The sequence below is a fragment of the Zootoca vivipara genome, chromosome 11 (assembly GCF_963506605.1).
Source record: "Zootoca vivipara chromosome 11, rZooViv1.1, whole genome shotgun sequence".
Classification (NCBI taxonomy): Eukaryota; Metazoa; Chordata; class Lepidosauria; order Squamata; family Lacertidae; genus Zootoca; species Zootoca vivipara.
In genome coordinates, this window is record NC_083286.1 from 42,012,169 (window position 1) to 42,032,902 (window position 20,734).

Consider the following 20,734-nt stretch of genomic DNA (forward strand, 5'->3'; position numbering starts at 1 on the left):
ACCCCCCCCCCCCGCAAAAAAAAATGACCTGTGATTCATGCACTCAGGTGACAAAGTGACAGAGGTGAGTGGGGGGCGGGAGGAGGGGAAGCAGGAAGATTTGGGGGTCTTGTGCCTCTATCTGCAGGATTGGACAAATTTACGGAGGAGGAAAGTGCTGTCATCATAGAACTAGAGAGTTGGAAGGGGTTCCCAGGGTCATCTAGTCCAACCCCTGGACTAGAGAGGAACTGGGGAGGAACCAGCTGCAGAGGGTGCCTTCTGGCTTCTTCCCGGAGAACCTCTTCACCTACCTGTACCTGGCGGGGAACCCATGGGTGTGCGACTGCACGCTGGCCTACCTGCGCCACTCTGTCTTACTACGCCTCTGCTTATTGGCCCCTGCATCACGGGAGTCCACGTCATGCCATCCCGCCAGCCAAAAGGTCGACAACTCTGGGAAAGGGGGTGGGGCGGTGCGCCGGAGAGATCTTTGCACCATGGCGCCGGATATGCTTAAGACGGACCTGCAACCAGCACCCCCCTACTAAACTCGCCCACGGAGCTTGTAGCCAGGGCTCCTGCAACAAACAGCTGTGGAAGCCTTTGGGAAGCAGAGACGCAAGAGGACATCAGAGGAGAGAGGGAAAGAAGGAAAGAGGCCCAGAGGCCAGTGTTGCCGTGGCACCCCTAACCATCATTCAAGGCACCCCAGGGTGCCTGGCTGAAAACCACTGGTCTAGTGAACAACCCACAGCTGAGATTGTAACTTTGTCACTTGTTGCTTTCCCAGTAACACTCTGTCCAGCCATGCAGTAGAGTTTTATTATAAGATGAGGATGGTGATTATAACAATAGCAACAACAGGTTGCCACCTCTTTTGATTTAGCTCCCTTTAGAACCAGGCTTGACCTTACAAGAAGAAAAGATTCCGGGGCTGAGCCCAGGCACAAACCCAATCCAGAAGTGTAGCCAGTTTGTTCTGGGAAAGACCTGACGAGGAGCACCATCTCTGCACCGCCCGCCCGGCCCGCTCTCCCCCTTTCCTCGCCCCTCTGCTGTGTAACTTGACCTGAGCAACCAGCAGCAGAGGCGGCAGCTGTCGGCGGGCGGAGCTCCCACTCCCTGGCGCTGCAAGCGGGCGCCGCTCCCAAGGGCCTCCCGTCGCCTGCTCGCCTTTCCCCGGAGACGGGGCGGCATGGCCCCGGGCTGGGCTTCAGGGAGCGCCCTGCTGCTGCTGCTGCTCTCCGTTAGCCCAGAGGCGCTGGCAGGTAGGGTAAGAAACCACGCTGCCCTCGTTGGGGGTGCCCGCGACACCCCATTTCCCCGCCGTCGCAAAAAAAAAAGCCGGGGACGAGGAGGGAAGGTGGAGGGGGCTGCGCGGGCGGATTTGGGCCGCGCGGCTTCTACGGGGTTGCAGAGCGCAGGGGCCGCGCCTACCTTTGCCGAGGGCTCGCTCGACTCCTCCCATTGGCCCGTCCCGGTTGCATTTCGCAAGAATGCAGCGCATGGCGCAGGCTGGCCCTCGAAGGCTGCGGCTCGTACCCGCTGTAGCCTGGCAGCAGACACTTGGCTGGAGGAGGCGGGAGGGGAAGGCGCGCACGAAATAATAGTTTTGGGGCACGATGCGTACTTGTGGCGCGCGAGCCTGGTGCCAGATGCCCAGGCTTGTAATCAAAGCTAAAAGGAAACGCATGTCTCTCCTGGGAGCTTCAAGTTTTACAACCAAACCAATCTGCAGCTCGGCTCTACAGTATAGTGTTGTTAACGCCAACAGTTTGGATGCAAAACTTCTTACTAAGATGGGAGATTGGATAAATAGGTACACACACGCACACACACCAGTGCGGAAGCGAAACTTGATTTGTAAACCGGGACCTTAATCTCAGGTACTGTATTTAGGAGTGGCGCTGTGGTTAAACCACTGAGCCTAGGGCTTGCTGATCAGAAGGTCGGTGGTTCGAATCCCTGTGAGGGGGTGAGCTTCCGTTGCTTGGTCCCAGCTCCTGCCAACCTAGCAGTTCGAAAGCACGTCAAAGTGCAAGTAGATAAATAGGAACCGCTACAGCGGGAAGGTAAACAGCGTTTCCATGTGCTGCTCTGGTTTGCCAGAAGCGGCTTTGTCATGCTGGCCACATGACCTGGAAGTTATACGCCGGCTCCCTCTGCCAATAATGCGAGATGAGCGCGCAACCCCAGAGTCGGTCACGACTGGACCTAATGGTCAGGAGTCACTTTACTTTAGTAGTGGGAAATTGCACTCTGCACGTGTTCAGATGCATTACTGCACATTGCTTCTCGTGCTCAAAGACTTACCGTAAGACCTGACATAATAACTAATTTCTGGAGTAAAATCCTGCTAGAATCCAAGAAATAACCTGCTGAGCCAAACAGTGGACAGAGATGGCAAGTGTTCCCCCCCCCCCATTCTAGTACCTTGTTTGCCTTTCAACAACCAATGACGATATCAACGGGATCAGTAGTGGAATGCAATGAAGTGACTGCCACCTTTATGCAGTGTGCCAGCATCTACCGTAGCACAGTGCATTACATTGGCTACATCATTAAGTGGTTGGCCAAGACAACCAGCAATTTTTAAGTTTGGAAACCCATGCACTAGGTGAGATGTTGACATGAGTTTCTTCTGCATGACACTATACCTGTCCAACCCCCCCCCCCCCGGCCGCCGCCGCCAGTGCCCTTTTATTGGACAAGTTGTGTTAGCGAGATTAGCAAGTATTTGAGTTTCACAGGACTCTTCTTCTTCTTTGGCGACCACTCGTAGCCAAGTAAGATTGTCTTCCATAAACACGGTTTTAACAATGAGTCCGTAAGTGACTGTGGAGGCCAATTCTGGACCCTTACATCCTTCCACAGTGGGGACATTGGTTTCTGGGTGGGAGTTGATCACGATATGGATTTGCCAAGCATGCCTTCCTCTTAGCACGTTTCTCCCTTGTGTCCTGAGATTGAGTGTCTTCAAAGCCCATGATACCTTTGGTAAAGGCTGTTCTCCAACTGGAGCGCTCGCAAGCCAGTGTTTCCCAGTTCTCAGTGTTTATACTACATTTTTAAAGATTTGCCTTGAGACAGTCTTTAAGCCTCTTTTGTTGACCACCAGCATTACGCTTTCCATTTTTAAGTTCGGAACAGAGTAGTTGCTTTGGAAGACGATCATCAGGCACCCGCACAACATGACCAGTCCAACGAAGGTGATGTTGAATCATTGCTTTGACACTGGTGATCTTTGCTTCTTCCAGTACACTGATATTAGTTCACCTGTCTAGCTAATGGATAACTTTGTGGGACTTCAAGCTTACTTACCTTGGCTTACTTAAAAGCCATACTTTGAAGCAATCTGAGGCTTTTGGAATTACTTAAGAGTACAGTAGTCTTCAACAGGATGACATCAGACTTAAGGCAAGTGCTCTGTTCAGACTGGTTTGCAGACTGAGCTGTTCATCTTGCAGTTCTCCATTCCAGGAAAAGAACGTGCAAGATCAGATTTCTGAATAATTCGATTCTAAATTAATTCATGCTGAGCCTTACAGTATGATAGATGAGGCTTTAGCTATTTGACTGTAAAGGACAGAAGATGTATTGCCCCTTTGATCTTTAGTATTTATGCTGCATTTTTTTTATTGCACATCATTAAAAGGTTTTGGAAGCAAATCAAAACAGTAGAAATCAATAGTAGTTTTTTCATTGACAGTAATGGGATTTAGATTGCACCCTTTGGACGTGATTCAGAGGTACATGCCTGTAGCACATCAAATATATTTTCTGCTTTTCCCAATCAGTCAGAAGCTTCCTCCCCAGCCCTATACCTCAAATCAGCTTTTAAAACATCATTGATAAAATGATGGATTGTGGATTTCTATTATGATATTTGCTGATAGGAAAATTGGCTGTGGTAAATAGGCAAGTTACTGTTTTATTAATTCACGCTAAACGATCAAGTGCTTACAAATGGGTGTTATGTTGGCACCTGTCAGTGCCAATTCCGCTGATCAAAGCAGTCATATGGGTACATGTAGGACCAGGCGATCTTGTAGTAGATAAACTGCTCCCAAGTTGTTAAGGGTGTTATATACTAATAGTAACACCTTGAGCGCAATCTGGTAGCAAATGGGCAGATCTCTGAGCACAGGTGTTATATACGCTACAAGGCCTCACTCCTGCTAGCTATTGTGCTGCAGCATTCTGCACTAACTGCAGCTTCAGGATGAAGCGTGAGAGAAGCCCCACATAAAGCACAGTAATCCCGTCTGGAAGCAAACCAACGCATGAACTACTGTGAAAAGGCTTTTCCGCACCAAGAATGGCTGTAGCTGTCAAGCCAGGCTCAGTTGGTAAAAGGCACTTCTAGCCGTTGAGGCTACCTGAGCCTCTCTGGTGACACACCTGGAGCCAGAAGCACCCCCAAACTGTGATCCTGTTCCTTCAGGGTGTGCACAACCCTATCCAGAGTAGGCAACTGGCCAATTTTTCAGCCAAATAGATACCTTGTGTTAGAACAGGCACCCCCAAACTTTGGCCCTCCAGATGTTTTGGACTACAATCCCCATCATCCCTGACCACTGGTCCTGTTAGCTAGGGATCATGGGAGTTGTAGGCTAAAACATCTGGAGGGCTGCAGTTTGGGGGTGCCTGTGTTAGAACGTCTTGGCACTAAAAGAAACCAAAATGTCACGGGTAGGGTTGTAAGATGGCATCATTTTTCATTCCACCCTATATTAATTGTATGTTACAAGGCATTTGCAACCCTGTGAACATTTGCTGAGGTGTAAGACCCACTGAATTTTCCTGGACCCTATTTTTGGATAGGCACCCCCAGGATTGCTTTGTAAACATTTCCATTTGAGTATTTTAGATTTTTTTAAAAATTTCTGCTTCGCTGTTACTTTAAAACATGCTAGAATGATGCTTGAAGCCCGCTTTGGGTGTGCAGGAGGACCAGGCAGGTAGATCTAAGGCAGCTTGGTTGGATGTGCCACTGCGGGGCTGAGAGTGTCTTTCGTCTCATCAAGCCCAGCCAGGGGAACTGGATTTGTAACACACAGCTCCCAGAACTGTTGTTTTCATATATATGGACCACTTTCAGCTCTTCCTTTGTCTTAGCTTTGTCTCTTCCTTTGTCTGAAACAGCAGAGAGGCTTCCTATGGCACCTTACAGACTAACATGACCCAGGTGCACATTGTATGCACACAGGTAAACATCTGGGCAGGCTTCAAGATTGAGGGGCCCTGGGCCTAGTTCCCTTTTAACCTGGGCGTCTCCTCTGTGGGCTATAATGTAATATAATATAAGCCTGTAATAGATGCTGGGGAACCACCATTTTTATTTTCTTCATTGCCCCTGACATTTTTCCACTGGAGGAAAAACAGCTGCAGGTGGCAGGCAACCTCTCTCTAGATGCGCTGATTACTGTTATTATGGTAGTGTTTTGGAGATTTGTGAATGCCATTCATTTGCAATGTACTCACTAGAGGGTTTTATTATCCTGGTTACTGTTATGCAGTAAAAAAAAAATCCTTTCGGAGCTGTAACGTGCAGCTGCATTGTTAACCATTCTCCTAACAAACAGCTTTTGTGAGAGCCATAAAACAAACTAACCCAGGCATGATTATTTAGGAGACCCCCTTTCGTCACGTACTTGTAATCTCCTCTGTCTTCTGTGAGAGAGAATGAAATAGCACAGAAAAGAAATTGTTGTAAAGCGCTTTGCACATATATAGACTACAGTGTATATGATAAAAATAAATTGATGCCCATATTTCAAAATTGATGCCCATATTTCAAAACCTACCTGCTTGACTTTCAGACAGTCTTTGGGAGAGTTAAATCAGCAACAGATGGGGAAATGACATTGGTGGGGTTTATTTTGTTTTTCTGAGGTTATTTGACCTTTGGGGTGGCTAGCTGATAAATAAAATTCATTAAAAACATGATGCATTATGCCTATACAGTCGTACCTCGGTTTACGACCCGCTCGGGTTGCGAACACTCCGTAAACTCAGAAGTGTTTTCGACGTGCGCGCGTCCCGCGCATGCGCAGAAGCGGCGCTCGGTTTGCAACCTTTTCGGGTTACGAACCGCTATCCGGAACGGATCGTGTTCGTAACCCGAGGTACTACTGTATATATTTGACTAAAAGAAGAAACAATTTAGTTCCTTTTAGCTCATGTAACCAGATGTGAGCTGTGGCCAAGCAGATTTCCTTTTTTGTTTGTCTAAGCACAACATAGCAGTAGAGACTGAACCATGGTTACAATTCAGAAGTAATTGTGGTTCTGCACACCGGGCTGTCTTGCAGTGAATCCAAGGACCGAGCTCCACATTCTGATAAAAGGATACTACCATTTCTGAATGCAAGTGGTGGTGTGTATGGAGGAAAGGTCCTGATTCATCTCTTTGTTCATGAGAAGCTAGTATGGCAGGGAGAATACTAACCTAGATTTCTTCCCAGCATGCTAATCTCCTCTGTGCTGGTAGAGGGGCCTTACCTGCTTCTGAACCCTCTTTGTATTCTTCCTTGTTTGACAAAAGCTGCCGCTCTAGAAACTGCCACTCCTCAAGCCTGTCAGGATTAGGGAGCTCACCACATTACAAACTATGCTGTTAATGGTGGTAGAATGTGGGACACAAACTCATAGTAAACGTTGTGCAAGCCATAAAGCTTGTGGACTGGGAGGAAGAATGAATTTTGCACATTTTGACTGCTAGGCGCACCATCTGCATATAATGGGTGGAATCCATTATTTATAGGCAAGCGTGCACTAATGTTCTCTTCTGATCTTTGCTTTTTAGTATCGTTTTACGGCGAAAGCTATGTGCATTTAAACATTGCCGAATCGTACTCAACAACTTCACTGAAATTACGTTTTCAAACAAGCAGACCAGATGGGTTACTTTTTCTCGCTGCAGGAAAAGACATTTATCTTTTGGTGGAACTACATTCCGGAAATGTGCAGGTAAGATTATATGTGAACGAAGGTGCACTGCCAATTTTGAGGGAATGGAAGGTCCTCCGTGACAAAATTTACCTATGCCAGCACGGGTAAAACCAAAAGCGACCTGAACTTTCCATTTCCTTTTGATTGTGGCTCATTTGCTTTGGTTTTGGCAGTGGCTCTCCAAGGTCTGAGGCAGGGACATTCTCCAGCAAGACCACCAGGAGGAGCTGTTGTTGGAGGTGCAGTGCTGTGGAACTACCCTCCCAACACTGGCATTGCTGCTGCTTACCTGGACTATGTGGGAAGGAGGCAAGGTATCAGCAGGGTCCGGGCTATACAGTATAAGAGTGCTGGATTGATTCTGCCAGTGGGCCATGCAGCCTGACCTTGCCATTGCTCTGCTTTGCCCGCACGCCATTCAGGTAAGCAGCAATGCTACAGGAGCAGATTCTATGGTTTATTTATATCTCAATATTAGGAGTAAGGCAGAAAAGACTGCTTATGCCCTGCTCATTTCACATGAGCATTAGATATGTATACTGTACTGGAGCAACTATTGACATCTTTCCTTCTCATCATGAAGCGGAATGCCATTTCTTTGTTGTTGTTTAGTTGTTTAGTTGTGTCCGACTCTTCGTGACCCCATGGACCAGAACACGCCAGGCACTCCTGTCTTGCACTGCCTCCCGCAGTTTGGTCAGACTCATGTTGGTAGCTTCGAGAACACTGTCCAACCATCTCGTCCTCTGTTGTCCCCTTCCCTTGTGCCCTCAATCTTGCCCAACATCAGGGTCTTTTCCAGGGAGTCTTCTCTTCTCATGAGGTGGCCAAAGTATTGGAGCCTCAGCTTCAGGATCTGTCCTTCCAGTGAGCACTCAAGGCTGATTTCCTTCAGAATGAATAGGTTTAATCTTCTTGCAGTCCATGGGACTCTCAAGAGCAGGCATCCCCAAACTTCGGCCCTCCAGATGTTTTGGACTGCAATTCCCATCATCCCTGACCACTGGTCCTGTTAGCTAGGGATCATGGGAGTTGTAGGCCAAAACATCTGGAGGGCCGCAGTTTGGGGATGCCTGCTCAAGAGTCTCCTCCAGCACCATAATTCAAAAGCATCAATTCTTCAGCGACCAGCCTTCTTTATGGTCCAGCTCTCACTTCCATACATCACTACCGTACCTTTCAACTATAAGCCTAAGAGTGTTGTTTCATGGTAAAAACAGTGATGCTTTGAAAGTGGTTAGGAACTACAGTCAGTCAGAGTTTTCAGAGCTGCAGTAAATATTAGGTCCTGATCCAAAGGATTTTACATTCTAAAGCAGGCATCCCCAAACTGCGGCCCTCCAGATGTTTTGTTCTACAACTCCCATGATCCCTAGCTAACAGGACCAGTGATCAGGGAACATGGGAACTGTAGTCCAAAACGTCTGGAGGGCTGAAGTTTGGGGATGCCTGTTCTAAATTTCTGTGGCTACTCTTTTTCAAATGGCAACCCAAAAAGAAAATTGGAAAATAAGGTAATTTGAGTTTTACCAGTGCTAATTCATACAGTTCATGTGACAAGGATAAAGTGTCATAAACATGGATGACACTATATTTGTAAAACAACATCAAACCTGCGGTTATGTAAAATACACTCAACAAACACACAAGACATAACCGGCTGTGCTCTTACATAAATAAAATATATTATTCACTCTGTCATATCAAATAACTTATAGAGTTCAACGGAAATAACTCATAAAGTCCAACAGAGCAAGCAGAAGACCCAGTACATCAGTTCATTCACAGATCAGTTCATTCACGAGGTCCATACATGTAGCCTACTAGTGTCTATTCCACCTGTGTGTTTGTATGTTCATAAAGTCCGAACAATCCACATGGGAGCTTGTACAGTTCCACAGAATCCTTTCACAGAGTCTAGACAAGGATTTCCGGAATATTGGCCTTGTTTGGCTGTCCTGGGCTTCATCAGTTGTACAAGTTCCAAGTAATGCAAATAAATACAATGTCGTAGTCTCACACCTTTTAACAGGAAGAATAATATAAATACTATAAACAACTGTACATACCATATGTGATGTAATAAGATAGTGGATCTCATGCCATAGTAGTAGTTGCAATAAACAGCAACTGTTGCAATGTGGGGTTATATGGACAGGCACAGTATTGATTTTAGTTACAGGTGTTGGCAATCCACAGATACAAAATTTCTTTCTTAAAGTGACCCATTTGGCACAGCAGAAGTACAGTGGTACCTCTACCTACGAATTTAATGCGTTCCAAATGCACATTCGTAAGTCGAAAAAATTTGTAAGTAGAATCCCATAGGAATGCATTGGGAGAAAAAATTCATTAAAGCAACCCTATCTAAACCGCATCCAAGATGGCGGACAGAGCTCCATTCGTAAGTAGAAACATTCGTAAGTAGAGTTATTTGTAAGTAGAGGTACCACTGTAAAACAAACTTAATCCATGCTCAGGTGTTCTACATGTGAACATTTATACAAACTCATACACAACTATAATCAATTTTCGTTGAACTCTATAAGTTATTTGATATGATATAGTGAACAATATATTTTATTTATGTAAGAGCACAGCCGGTTACGTCTTGTGTGTTTGTTGACTATATTTCTAAATGCATAAATAATACAGAAAGCAGGGTTTAAATTGCAGTTAAGTGATCAGGGCTAAGATTGCATCATGCACTTGAAATGCTTATCGATTGATCTGAAATATTTATTTACCACCTTTCTACTTTGTTTTAAAGTGCTCAAGGCAAGTTATTTCCTTTCTTATCCTAGTCTGATTCAGGTAAAGGTAAAGGGACCCCTGACCATTAGGTCCAGTCGTGACCGACTCTGGGGTTGCGCGCTCATCTCGCATTATTGGCCAAGGGAGCCAGCGTATAGCTTCCAGGTCATGTGGCTAGCATGACAAAGCCATTTCTGGTGAACCAGAGCAGCACATGGAAATGCCGTTTACCTTCCCGCTGTAGTGGTTCCTATTTATCTACTTGCATTTTGACGTGCTTTCGAACTGCTAGGTTGGCAGGAGCTGGGACCAAGCAACGGGAGCTCACCCCGACCTTCTGATCAGCAAGCCCTAGGCTCAGTGGTTTAACCACAGCGCCACCTGGGTCCCAGTCTGATTCAGATGCAATGCTAAACTATGACTTAGTGTAGGAGGTAGGCAACTTTGAAGATCTATTTCTTTTAAAGGCAAGGTGTCTGATCCCAAGAGTTGCCTCGTATCTATATCTGTGTTTCATGCATGCAGTTAGTTTAGGCTGCAATCTTACCTAGGAGTAAGACCCATTGAACCCAGTAGGACCTACTCCTGATTAGAAATTGTTGTGCTTATGCTGTTTGTTATCTTTTTCTTAACGCATTTCCTAATTCATTGGAATAATTAAAACTATATCCTTTTTTCTGTAGGTGAGAATCAATCTTGGAGCAGGAGAACAAGTCCTCCGTTCCCAAGGAAGTTCCCAGCTGAATGATTTAAAGCGGCACCTAATAGAAGTCCATTGTGAAAGAGATAATGTTATACTTGTGACTAACAAAAATGATCAAGCTGCCACAAAATTGCCCGGTGTCCTGTTTGAACTAAACTTTCAACACGGCCTCTATGTTGGCGGAAGTGGTGACCTTGATGTTCCGTACCTCAATGGCGCACAAACAAATTTCCGGGGATGCATTGAAGATGTGATATTTAACCAGCATGACATCCTGTCATCCCTGAGACCGTCTCCTAGGTTTAAAAATGTGCACGAAGTGTCACTGGGCTGCAGTGATGAATTTTTTGCAGGTGAAGAGGAACCTATTAGTTTCTTTAGCTCCAAGTCGTATGTTTCTTTTCCACCTTGGAACACCCAGACTGAAAGAGTCTTTGAGTGTACAGTGCAGACCACAGCTCAGAGAGGCTTGCTGCTGTACAGTTCCGGTCCAGCAGGAGACTTCGTTGGAATGGAAATTGAAAATGGTCTAATTAAAGCTCATCTTGGAAAGGGAAAGAACAGATTTCAGCTTTCTTCCCTTAGCCCTGTCAATGATAGCCAGTGGCACTCTGTCAAACTGAAAATCTCTGCAAAATATATTGAACTCCTGCTAGGCGAGGAAACAGTGAAAAAATCATTACCCTCGCACACTAAGCTTCCTGTCCTCAAGGAGGCCTTTTATATAGGTGGAGTAAATGATATTATCCGTGCCACAGTGCTGAAGCTGGGGTTAACCTCACTTTCTGGGAGATATGCTCAAGGGGGGTCATTCAGAGGCTGCTTGAGAGATTTGAAAATTAACTCAGAAAGGAAATCCTTGAAGGATGTTCTTGTGACTAAGGATATTTCACCAGGATGCAAAACCAAGAGCGCCTTTAGTACAAATCCTGTTGTAGCGCCTGAAAAACAACCTGTTGGAACAGCAGCTTCCATGTCTGCTGTCAGTGCCGTAGCATCCAAACTCCATGGGAAAGAGAGTCACGGCCACTTTGTAGTTGTAAACAACTTGATTGTTCCAGAGGGTGGGCAAGCAGCGCTTGAATCTAAGCACATTAAAGTCAATGTCGAATTCAAGAAATTAGGGATTCGGCAGTCGCAAATCCTTTTTAAAGTTAAAGACCAGCCATCTCATGGCTATTTGAGGTTGGATGTCGAGTCAGAGCAGGAAGAATCTACGTTCACCATGCTAGATTTATGGCAAGGCAGAGTTCTGTATGTCCACGATGGCTCTGAGGAAAGCTACGACTATTTCACTTTCTCAGTTTCTACGAGCAGTAAAAAAGAGATGCCTCCATATTTGCAAGGAAACAAGAACTACATGTTCACCATTACGGTGAAGCCAATAAATGATGCTCCAGAGCTCACACTCCCCAATGGGAACTTGTTTCTTCTCCTTGAGCATTCGAAGAAATGCCTGGGTGTAGATTCAATAAATATTTTGGATGATGATACAAGTGCTGCAGATCTCAGTATTGCAGTCCTGAATGCAGATGCTGGATTTCTAGAAAATTCCAAGATGCCTGGCAAGGCCATTACTGCCTTTCCTTACAAAGACTTACAAAATGGCAATGTTTTCTTTGTCCACTCTGGAGCCAAGAACTCCAGGATTGTTCTACGAGCGAGTGATGGGGGGAAAGTCAGCAACACAGTTGTGTTGCGTGTCGTGGCAGTTCCTTTGGAGTATAAGTTGGTCAACAACACAGGGGTGGATACACTACAAGGCGAAGCAGCTTTGATCAGACCCAGTAATCTAGCCATCGAAACAAATGCCTTCCAACAAGAGCTAGATATACGATACGAGATCACAGAGCCACCCCGTTATGGAGAAATTCAGAGACAGCAAGCCGGTGGAGAATGGAAAGAGGCAAACTCTTTTTCTCAACGCTCCATTGAACGTGGCCGCGTGAGATATGCTTCCACCTTCAAAGAAATTCTGCAAGATAATCCCCTTGAACACTTTAAATTTAAAGTTAGCATTGGCAGCAAAAGAAGTGAAGAGTTTCTGTTCCCGGTCACGGTGAAATGGTTGAGGTACAATTTATTGAGACATGTGCCACTGGTCATTGACAAATCAAAGAGGGAGTACCTTAGCTCAGATCATCTTCTTGCTGTGATAGGAAAAGTAGAAGTGCCAGGAAATGAACTTTTTTACAAATTGCAGTCCTTGCCCGAGAAAGGAAACCTTCTGCTTTATAACACACATTTGCAAATAAATTCAACATTTAGCCAGCAGGACATTTCTGATTATAATGTAGAATATCAGTTAACCGAGAGGCCCCGCGAAGAAACGGAAGACTCGTTTCAGTTCTTAATTTCTACAAAATACGTGGAATCAAATATCTATGATTTCAAAATCAGCATTAAAGCAGACCCACGAAACATTATTTTGACGAACAATGGCCTCACTGTTACTGAGGGTGAAGGGAAACTGATCACGAAATCAGAACTATTTGCACAAACCTTTGCCAATAAGACCTTCCAGTATAAAGTTACAAAGAGTCCGTGTCATGGAAAGTTGATGCTTATTAATCTTTCAGATTCCCAGGAAAGTAACCATAACATCAGCAGTTTCACAGATCTGGATATAGTTGGTAGATATCTTATGTATGTACACGATGATTCTGAGACGCAGTATGATGAAATCCATATCACAGCAACTGCCAAGGAGTCGGAGGAACAGGTGAGCTCGGACCCGGAAATGGAACCCCCTTTATCGGCAGAGATCAAATTTAACATTTCTGTCCAGCTGAAAAATGATGAGAAACCACTTCGTGTCATAGATAAGGTATTTCATGTTGTTAAGAATGGAAGGAAACTGCTCACCTTGGCTGACCTTTGCTACCATGATCCCGATACTGATTTTGATGATAACCAGTTATTGTACACCAGGCGTGGCATTCCTAATGGAGACTTGGTTTTTGTCAATGAAACATCTCATAGGCTGTATCAGTTCAAGCAAGAGGACCTGGCACAAAGGCGAGTCCTGTTTCTGCACCGTGGGGCAGACTACGGACGCTTTGTGCTGTTTGTAACTGATGGGAAGCACTATACTTCCTCACTTCTCGAAGTAAGTGCTTCCGACCCTTACGTCCGTCTAGCAAACAACACTGGGTTATTGATCCAGAAAGGACGAGAGGGAGTGATCACTACAGCTAACTTGAGCGCTGCCACGAACCAAGATATTAGAAGTGAACACGAAATTACGTTTGAGGTCTCTTTACCTCCAAAGTATGGACAGGTCTTGGTAAATGATTTAGCAGTGGGCACTTTCAGTCAGCATGACCTCAAAGTAAGGCGTGTGACGTATAGACATGACGATAGTAACAATTTGGTTGACACGTTTAACTTTACAGTTTATGCTCAAGGTGTCCAGTTGGACGCCGAAATGAACATCCGTATATTCTTGGAAAGTCACCAGCGTCCGCCAGTGATCGTAAATAACGGCAGACTTTTGGTTGAGGAAGGGAAACCAGTCAAGATCACTAAAGGAACATTGCTGGTAAGCTGAAGTTGTCTAATCATTTTAACAATATATTTTGCAGCCCAGTGTCAGGTGGCAGAGGAACCAACCCCCTACGGCAGGTTGCCAGGAACTGATAAGACAAGGAATAGTCCTTACCGGCTGCTTTTTATTCAATATTTACAGAGAGAGACTTGGAATGCAGCCTCTTGGAGTAATGGTGTTGTCCCAAGTGACTCTCCACCCCCTTTTCCTCCCACTTCCTCATTCGTCACCTTTTCCCCTATGGGTGGCGCTGAGGGCCCTTTGCTTCTGAGCCCTTTGCTCTACTACTTTCAAGGCTTGCCGGGTTCTTGGAGGGAGGGTCAGGAATGCTTTCTAAAAACGCTGAGTTCACCAGCTGCCGCCCCCCTGGTGCTGCTTCTTCCTCCTCCTCTCCCATTATTTTCCAGCTTTCCCCCTCATATGCCTCTGAGCCGTGACCTCCCTCAAACCCCTGTTGTCATTCTGAACTGTCTTCTTCTCTGGAAGTGTCAGGCTGGGGAGGCGGTCTCCACCATTCCTCCTCTGCCCAGTCCCTGATAACCAGAGGGTTAGCCAAGCGGAAATGTCACCTATTAGTTGAAAAAAAGGTTCCTGCCCCTGTTATTAGTAGGAGTGATGCTTCTTGTCTTAATGCTCACTATTTTGCAAGCATTGGTGTTTGAGCTCTTGAGTGAAAGATTGTATGGTCCATTTTTAAAATACTTTGGGGTTGTTGTTGTTGTTGTTTTAAAGGCAGAGCAAGCATAGTTCAGTGGCTGAGTACATGGTATTTGGATCTCGCACAGCAGGGCTGGAGAAAGGAGCCCGGAAAGGAAACCCTCAGAGTGGACAGCACTGGGCTGCAGGGACCAAAAGTCTGACTCCGTATATGTCAGCTTCATACATTTGTATTCTGGGCCAGAATGCAGATTATATGCATGCATAGTTTAGCAACAGCTGCCCAAACGGTGCTGTGTGTCTACCCTACCAACTGTCCACCAGCGAGCAGCTTTTACAAAGAGCCTTGGACAGACTCAGTGAATAATCCCATAGATGGAGTTTTGTGTTGCACTTTTTAAGGATTAAATGTGAAAACTGTTTTAAAAGAAAGAAGGTGGTTCTTCTATGCTTTTAATGAACTGTACGTGTACTTTTCAAGGTTGTGCATGAAAACAGTTTGCCATCAGAGATAGAGTTCAACGTAAGGTCATCTCCAATGTATGGGTACCTTCGGAAGTTTGCATCAGAGGAAGGCTACCTCGGAGCAGAAGAAAATCCAGTTTTGTCCTTCACCCAGGAAGATATCAGTGATGGTAACATCCAATATGTGCAGACTGTCTCCGGCCAACTCCAAGACTGGCTTTCCTTGGACGTGACCAATGGAATTCGGGGAGTCAGTGGAATAGAAATTGCTGTGGACATCATTCCAAAAGTGATCCCATTAGAAGTACACAACTTCACAGTCACCGAAGGGGGTTCAAAAGTCCTGGATGAAGATGTTATAAAAATCCCTAATAGCTATTTTGCAGGGCTCAAATGTGAATTTGGTTTGATTGAGCCACCGAAACATGGGAGGATTGCAAACTCTAACTTTCCTGGAATGGCACTGGATAAATTTACCAGAAAACAGGTGAGATTACTGAAAACACAATTCTGTTTTAAATTATTGTTTAAAAAGCAGTGCAGATTATTATTACTGTATTATTACTGTATAACTGGGAGTAGTCAATATTCCATTGATCTGGACAGTATGTTGCTTCTGATAATAAGAAAACTCCCAGATTTTAAACAGTCTTCCATGTCTTCCATTCTTGTATATTGTATTGTTTATTGCATATAAAACAGGACAAGAATGATGTGATAAGTAACATGACAGTTATTTAGGACATGTAGTGGTTGAATCCTTGCAGTTTGATTTTTGGAACAGGCTAGATTCTTAATTTGGTTACTCTCCCTTTTCAGCTAGAACAAGGATTCATCTTTTATAATCATGATGATAGCGAACAGCTACTTGACAATTTTACCATCATAGCAAACAGCACAGAACTGTGGAAGCAAAGCTTGCCTCAAATGATATTTGTGACTATTTCACCCATAAATGATGAACCCCCTGTTATAACACGAAACAAAATACTTCGGGTAAGACCTGCATTATTTCCAAGTTTTTCATCTGGGTTAATTGTGCCTTATTTCTGTAAAAGACAGCATGCACAGCTAGAACTGAAAAGGTTGTCCTAAATTCTGTAGAATTACCTTAAATGTGTGAAAAACATTGGTTTGTATCCAGTTAAGTTTTATTCAGATTGGAACCATTGAAATTAAGGAACCTAATTTAGGCCCCATCTGCACAACACATCTAAAGCCGTTTCATACCACTTTAAACAGCCATGACAGCCCCTAAAGAATCATGGGAACTGCAGTTTGCTAAGGGTGGTGAGAGTTGTTAGGAGACCTCACAGAACTATTATTCCCAGACTAACCTGGAAAGAGGGATTGAGTGTTAAATCATGCCATGCTTTAAAATGCTTCTCCATATTTAATACCCCACCCCCTGGTATTCAGTGTATTTGCCCTATCATTTCTTCACAACGTTTGTAACCCTCCCCTGAGTTATTTCAAACTTGTGCAATGTGCTCTTTGATATTCTGAAGGAGTGGTTAGTTCAGCAACGATCAGTCATTTTGACAATTTACCATTTGAAACTTTCTTCACCTTTTCCTTTTTGGAGGAATAATCCATCTGAGTGGATGATTCACGAGCCCTTTTTAATCAAAAGATTAATCACATGTTCATGATTGGCCTCTTGGGGAGTGATATACGGCATGTGGCTTCTGTTTTGGATTATTAAGCCTTTGAATATATTCTTAGTGGAAATGGTCTCCTATATCCTGCCTGTTTCAAGTTAGCAGGAATGCAATTTCATCTAGATGGCAACGACTTGGATCCCCACTAGCCTTTCCTGAGTGCAAGGCCTCCTTCCATTCCTGGAGGAAACTGGGACCCTGTTTCTCTGCTAGAGAAACTAGGGGTAGTGCAACATTTCCCACTGATCTCCCTTCCCCATCCAAATCATCTGCTTTGCGTGCAGAAGATCCCAAGTTCAATCCCCGGCATCTGCAGGTAGGGCAAGGAATGTTCCTTCCCTGAAAATCTTAGAGAGCTGCTGCCATTCAGCTAATTGGACCAATGGTCTGTCTGCCCCAGTATAAGAGAGCTTCCTATGCTCTTATGTCGCACACTACTCCAGAAAGTTCCCCAACCTTCCAGAACAGATTTTCAAGAAGCCACAGGAAGCAGAGGGGAGGGAAGATCTGCTGCTTCCCATTCACTTAGTTAGGATCTAAGGTGGCCATCATTTCAAGCATAGGTACAGATGTTCACCAGTAGTGCAGTAGTATATCTGTATAACCACAAGGGGGCCATGTTTTCATTTTTGTGGAAGCTTCTCCAGTCATCAAAAAACAGAATCATGGAATTGTAATGTGAGAAGGTGCCCTGACGATGGTTCGTACCATTTTAGTATTTAATTTAATTGTACAGCAGTGAGGCCGAAACACCCCCCCACCCCGATCTAGAAACATCCCCATGGAAGCAGATTCAGTTCAAAGCAGGTGACTTTTTTTAGAAGTAATGTTTAGAATTTAAAGAATAAATAGACGGAATTAAATGGTTGTGGGTACACTTTTGAGCTTTGGATATCCACGAACTCTAACAATCCCTCGTATGGCGGCATAATTTATTCCTTTCCCCCCAGATTCACTCAAGTAAAAAAGAGAGAAAAGAATCTGGTATTATATTTGTAGAATGTGTTCAGACAAAACTAGGAAAACAGATAATGATACTTTTTCGGAATGCCCTGAAATTTATGGGCTGGGCCATGAGGAAGGTAGTAATGTAAAGATTGGGAATATCAGCAGTCCACAAATTGTTGGGCTCCCCCAGTCCCAGCAGGCATGGACAATTACAGCCCCGCAAACTCTGGACGGCCACAGATTCGCCAGCCCTGCTTAAAACTTGTTGAAATCAGGACTCAATCATAAAATAAATAAATGTCCCATTGATTTACTCAGAACAGACCTGTTGAAATTAATGCACCTAACAGCCATTTATTTCCATGGGTCTCCTTGGAGTAAGACATTGTTGACTATGACCTATGTAACAGAATACAACAATAATACTGATGAAATCAAATCAGTAGCAATGGAGGGAGGAGTTATGTTTGGTTGGTAACCACTGTAATACTGTAGCAACACCTTTCCAGGATTTGTGGAGATGGTAGACACCCGCTGTGGTCCCAGAGTTACGTTACAATAGAAAAATTCAATATTAAAATCATTTAATCATTTTGAAGACATTGAGGTTTTTAAATTTTCTCTGGGCCCAGGAAGGCAGGAAGCTGGAGAATTAATTTTAATTTTGCAAAACTGGATCATTTCTTATGGCAAGGGGTTCTTATTTGCTTTCCGTCGAGAAGGGTTGCAACTAGACACAATAACCTGCATTCTTTTTTCTTTTCTTTTTTGAGGTGGGGCTACTTTATTGACTTACTCTAAATACATATTCTAGTGATCCCATTTCACAATGACAGTATCTGTTTTCCCTTAGCAGAGGCATCATCAGGTATCGCTTGACGTGGTGGCTGTGTTTCTATTGAATTCTACACGAGAATTAATTTTGTCAAAGATTGCTGTTGTTCTTTTAAATATTACATGAAACCTTATTGCCCAACAGCAGCTTAGAATATGACGTGTTCCTTTGTGACAACGAAGGGGCTACAATAAAATGTGAAATTATAAGTAGGTACAAATGGTGAAAGGCGAAAGAGAGAGACATTAGCCTTTTCATGAAACTGCCGTGCCCTGTATCAATATGTGAGCAGACCCACATCGATTAGTTCTGCCTCTGACATCATGGATACCAGATTACCTCTCACCCAATATCTGTACATCTAATGTGAATGTCGGGTGGCGCAAGCCAGCTTACATGATATAGCCCCCTCTCACCCATTGATGCAGCCCAGGAGCATTTCTTGTGAATGGTGCTATTGGGAGTGGGGTGTCTTTTCTCAGTCGTTAGCATCATTCATTTTCTTTTGCAATGCCTGCATTTGTTCTGAAATGTTGCGGCTAGAATACATGTAACTGTGAGAGCAAGGGCAGTCATTTGCATTTCTCAAATCGCAGCCCCTGTTTCCATCCCAGGCCCCCACCACCAGCGACGGGAATTTCCGAAACAGTGTGTGATAACAACATACTGATGGGACAGTCAATCCCCAGGTTTCTCTTCTGGGTTTATCCTTATATATTTATAACCACAGCAACAATATTTAGTCAATTGATCAGCGTAATTGATTAAAAGGGACGCAGGTGGCGCTGTGGTCTAAACCACAGGGTCTAGGGCTTGCCAATCAGAAGGTCGGCGGTTCGAATCCCCGCGATGGGATGAGCTCCTTGTTGCTCGGTCCCTGCTCCTGCCAACCTAGCAGTTCGAAAGCACGTCAAAGTGCAAGTAGATAAATAGGTACCACTCCAGCGGGAAGGTAAGCGGTGTTTCCTTGCGCTGCTCTGGTTCGCCAGAAGCAGCTTAGCCATGCTGGCCACATGACCTGGTATCTGTACGCCGGCTCCCTCGGCCAGTAAAGCGAGATGAGCGCCGCAACCCCAGAGTCGTCCGCAACTGGACCTAATGGTCAGGGGTACCTTTACCTTTACCTAATTGATTAAAAACAATATGAGGGAATTGTGCAGAAGTAGAGACTTTGATACTGTCCCAGGAGAAGATTATCTTGGAGGTCCAGAAATAGGTGTGAGCAAGACCCCCTAGCATGAAGCAAGTTTCCGTGACTGTTATACCAGTGACGTGGAAGAGACTGGGGGTCGGGGAGGTGGTGAAGAGCTGAAAATCTGTGTTGCAAGCAGTACTGAAAAGGACCATAGCAAGCCTGCTACTGAGCTAGAAAGCAGACCTACTAAATAGGGAAGCCAAGGTCTAGTTTGGCAGATATTTAGCTCTCTGAGGCATTGCAGAAATGCTAAAGTGCTAAGTAGGCTCAGAGTAGTCTTATAAGAAAGGAAGTTTGCCCCACATTTTTAATGAACTAAAAACATGGCCCTAATTATAATAGGGCAGCAGATTGTATTTTATCTTTTAAAGTAATATTTACTGTGAGTATGTATAAAGATGTTAAGTGTTGAATGAGGGAGGTATTGTTTCCTGTGCATGAGAAAATGGGATTTGATTTATTAAATCTGCGCAAATGTTTGCATTAGAAAAACAATAGTTATAAAGAAGAAAACCATACTTTGCTGTTAGATGATGCACACAGAAGACGTCACCTTAGAAGAAGCATTCTCCCATCTTTCTCACACAGAAAGGAATACCTCTTTGGGAATGACATACATATATGCAGTTTTAAAAAGTTAATTAAAATCTGCTGCCCCCATTTCCCCCCCAGTCAATCAAAAGTAACATCTCCAAAGAGCCATTATGAGCTGACTTGTCAAATAGTAATGAGGTGGCCTTTCTTTTTTAAGCCAGCTTTGTTATTTGCTCTTTGATGTTGCAGACACTTTTCCATAATTGTCACACAGCTGCTGCTAGATGGAGCCAGCTTCATTGTGTGGCAGGGAAAAAATGCCACAAACTGGAGAACAGAGCAGCCTCCGAAAAAACCAGAAATTAGTCATGTCTGATGAGTATGCATTTACGACTTATACTAGGCTTAGCGGATTGGTTAAAGAGCAGTTTGGGGGGTGGGTCAAGAGAGCTTGCAGAATAGCAGGCAGAATACCTGGCCCAGAGGGGTAACTTCTTTT

At 44.5% G+C, this 20,734-nt stretch overlaps 1 protein-coding gene across 3 annotated transcripts in view; it reads left to right on the forward strand.

The window, feature by feature from the left end:
- The first annotated feature begins 519 nt into the window (after positions 1 to 519).
- LOC118077130 (chondroitin sulfate proteoglycan 4-like) overlaps positions 520 to 20,734 on the forward strand; it is a 37,012-nt gene continuing 16,797 nt past the window's right edge. Inside the window, exons 1-6 of one of the 3 annotated variants that reach the window (XM_035100539.2) lie at positions 520 to 1,255; positions 6,791 to 6,954; positions 7,110 to 7,358; positions 10,374 to 13,934; positions 15,079 to 15,549; positions 15,882 to 16,058. In XM_035100539.2, the coding sequence (XP_034956430.1) occupies positions 7,311 to 7,358; positions 10,374 to 13,934; positions 15,079 to 15,549; positions 15,882 to 16,058 (4,257 nt within the window). In that variant the 5' untranslated portion in view covers positions 520 to 1,255; positions 6,791 to 6,954; positions 7,110 to 7,310. Of the gene's footprint in view, positions 1,256 to 2,509; positions 2,600 to 6,790; positions 6,955 to 7,109; positions 7,359 to 10,373; positions 13,935 to 15,078; positions 15,550 to 15,881; positions 16,059 to 20,734 lie in introns of those variants that run through there. The other 2 variants (XM_035100540.2, XM_035100538.2) reach the window with 2 other exon arrangements.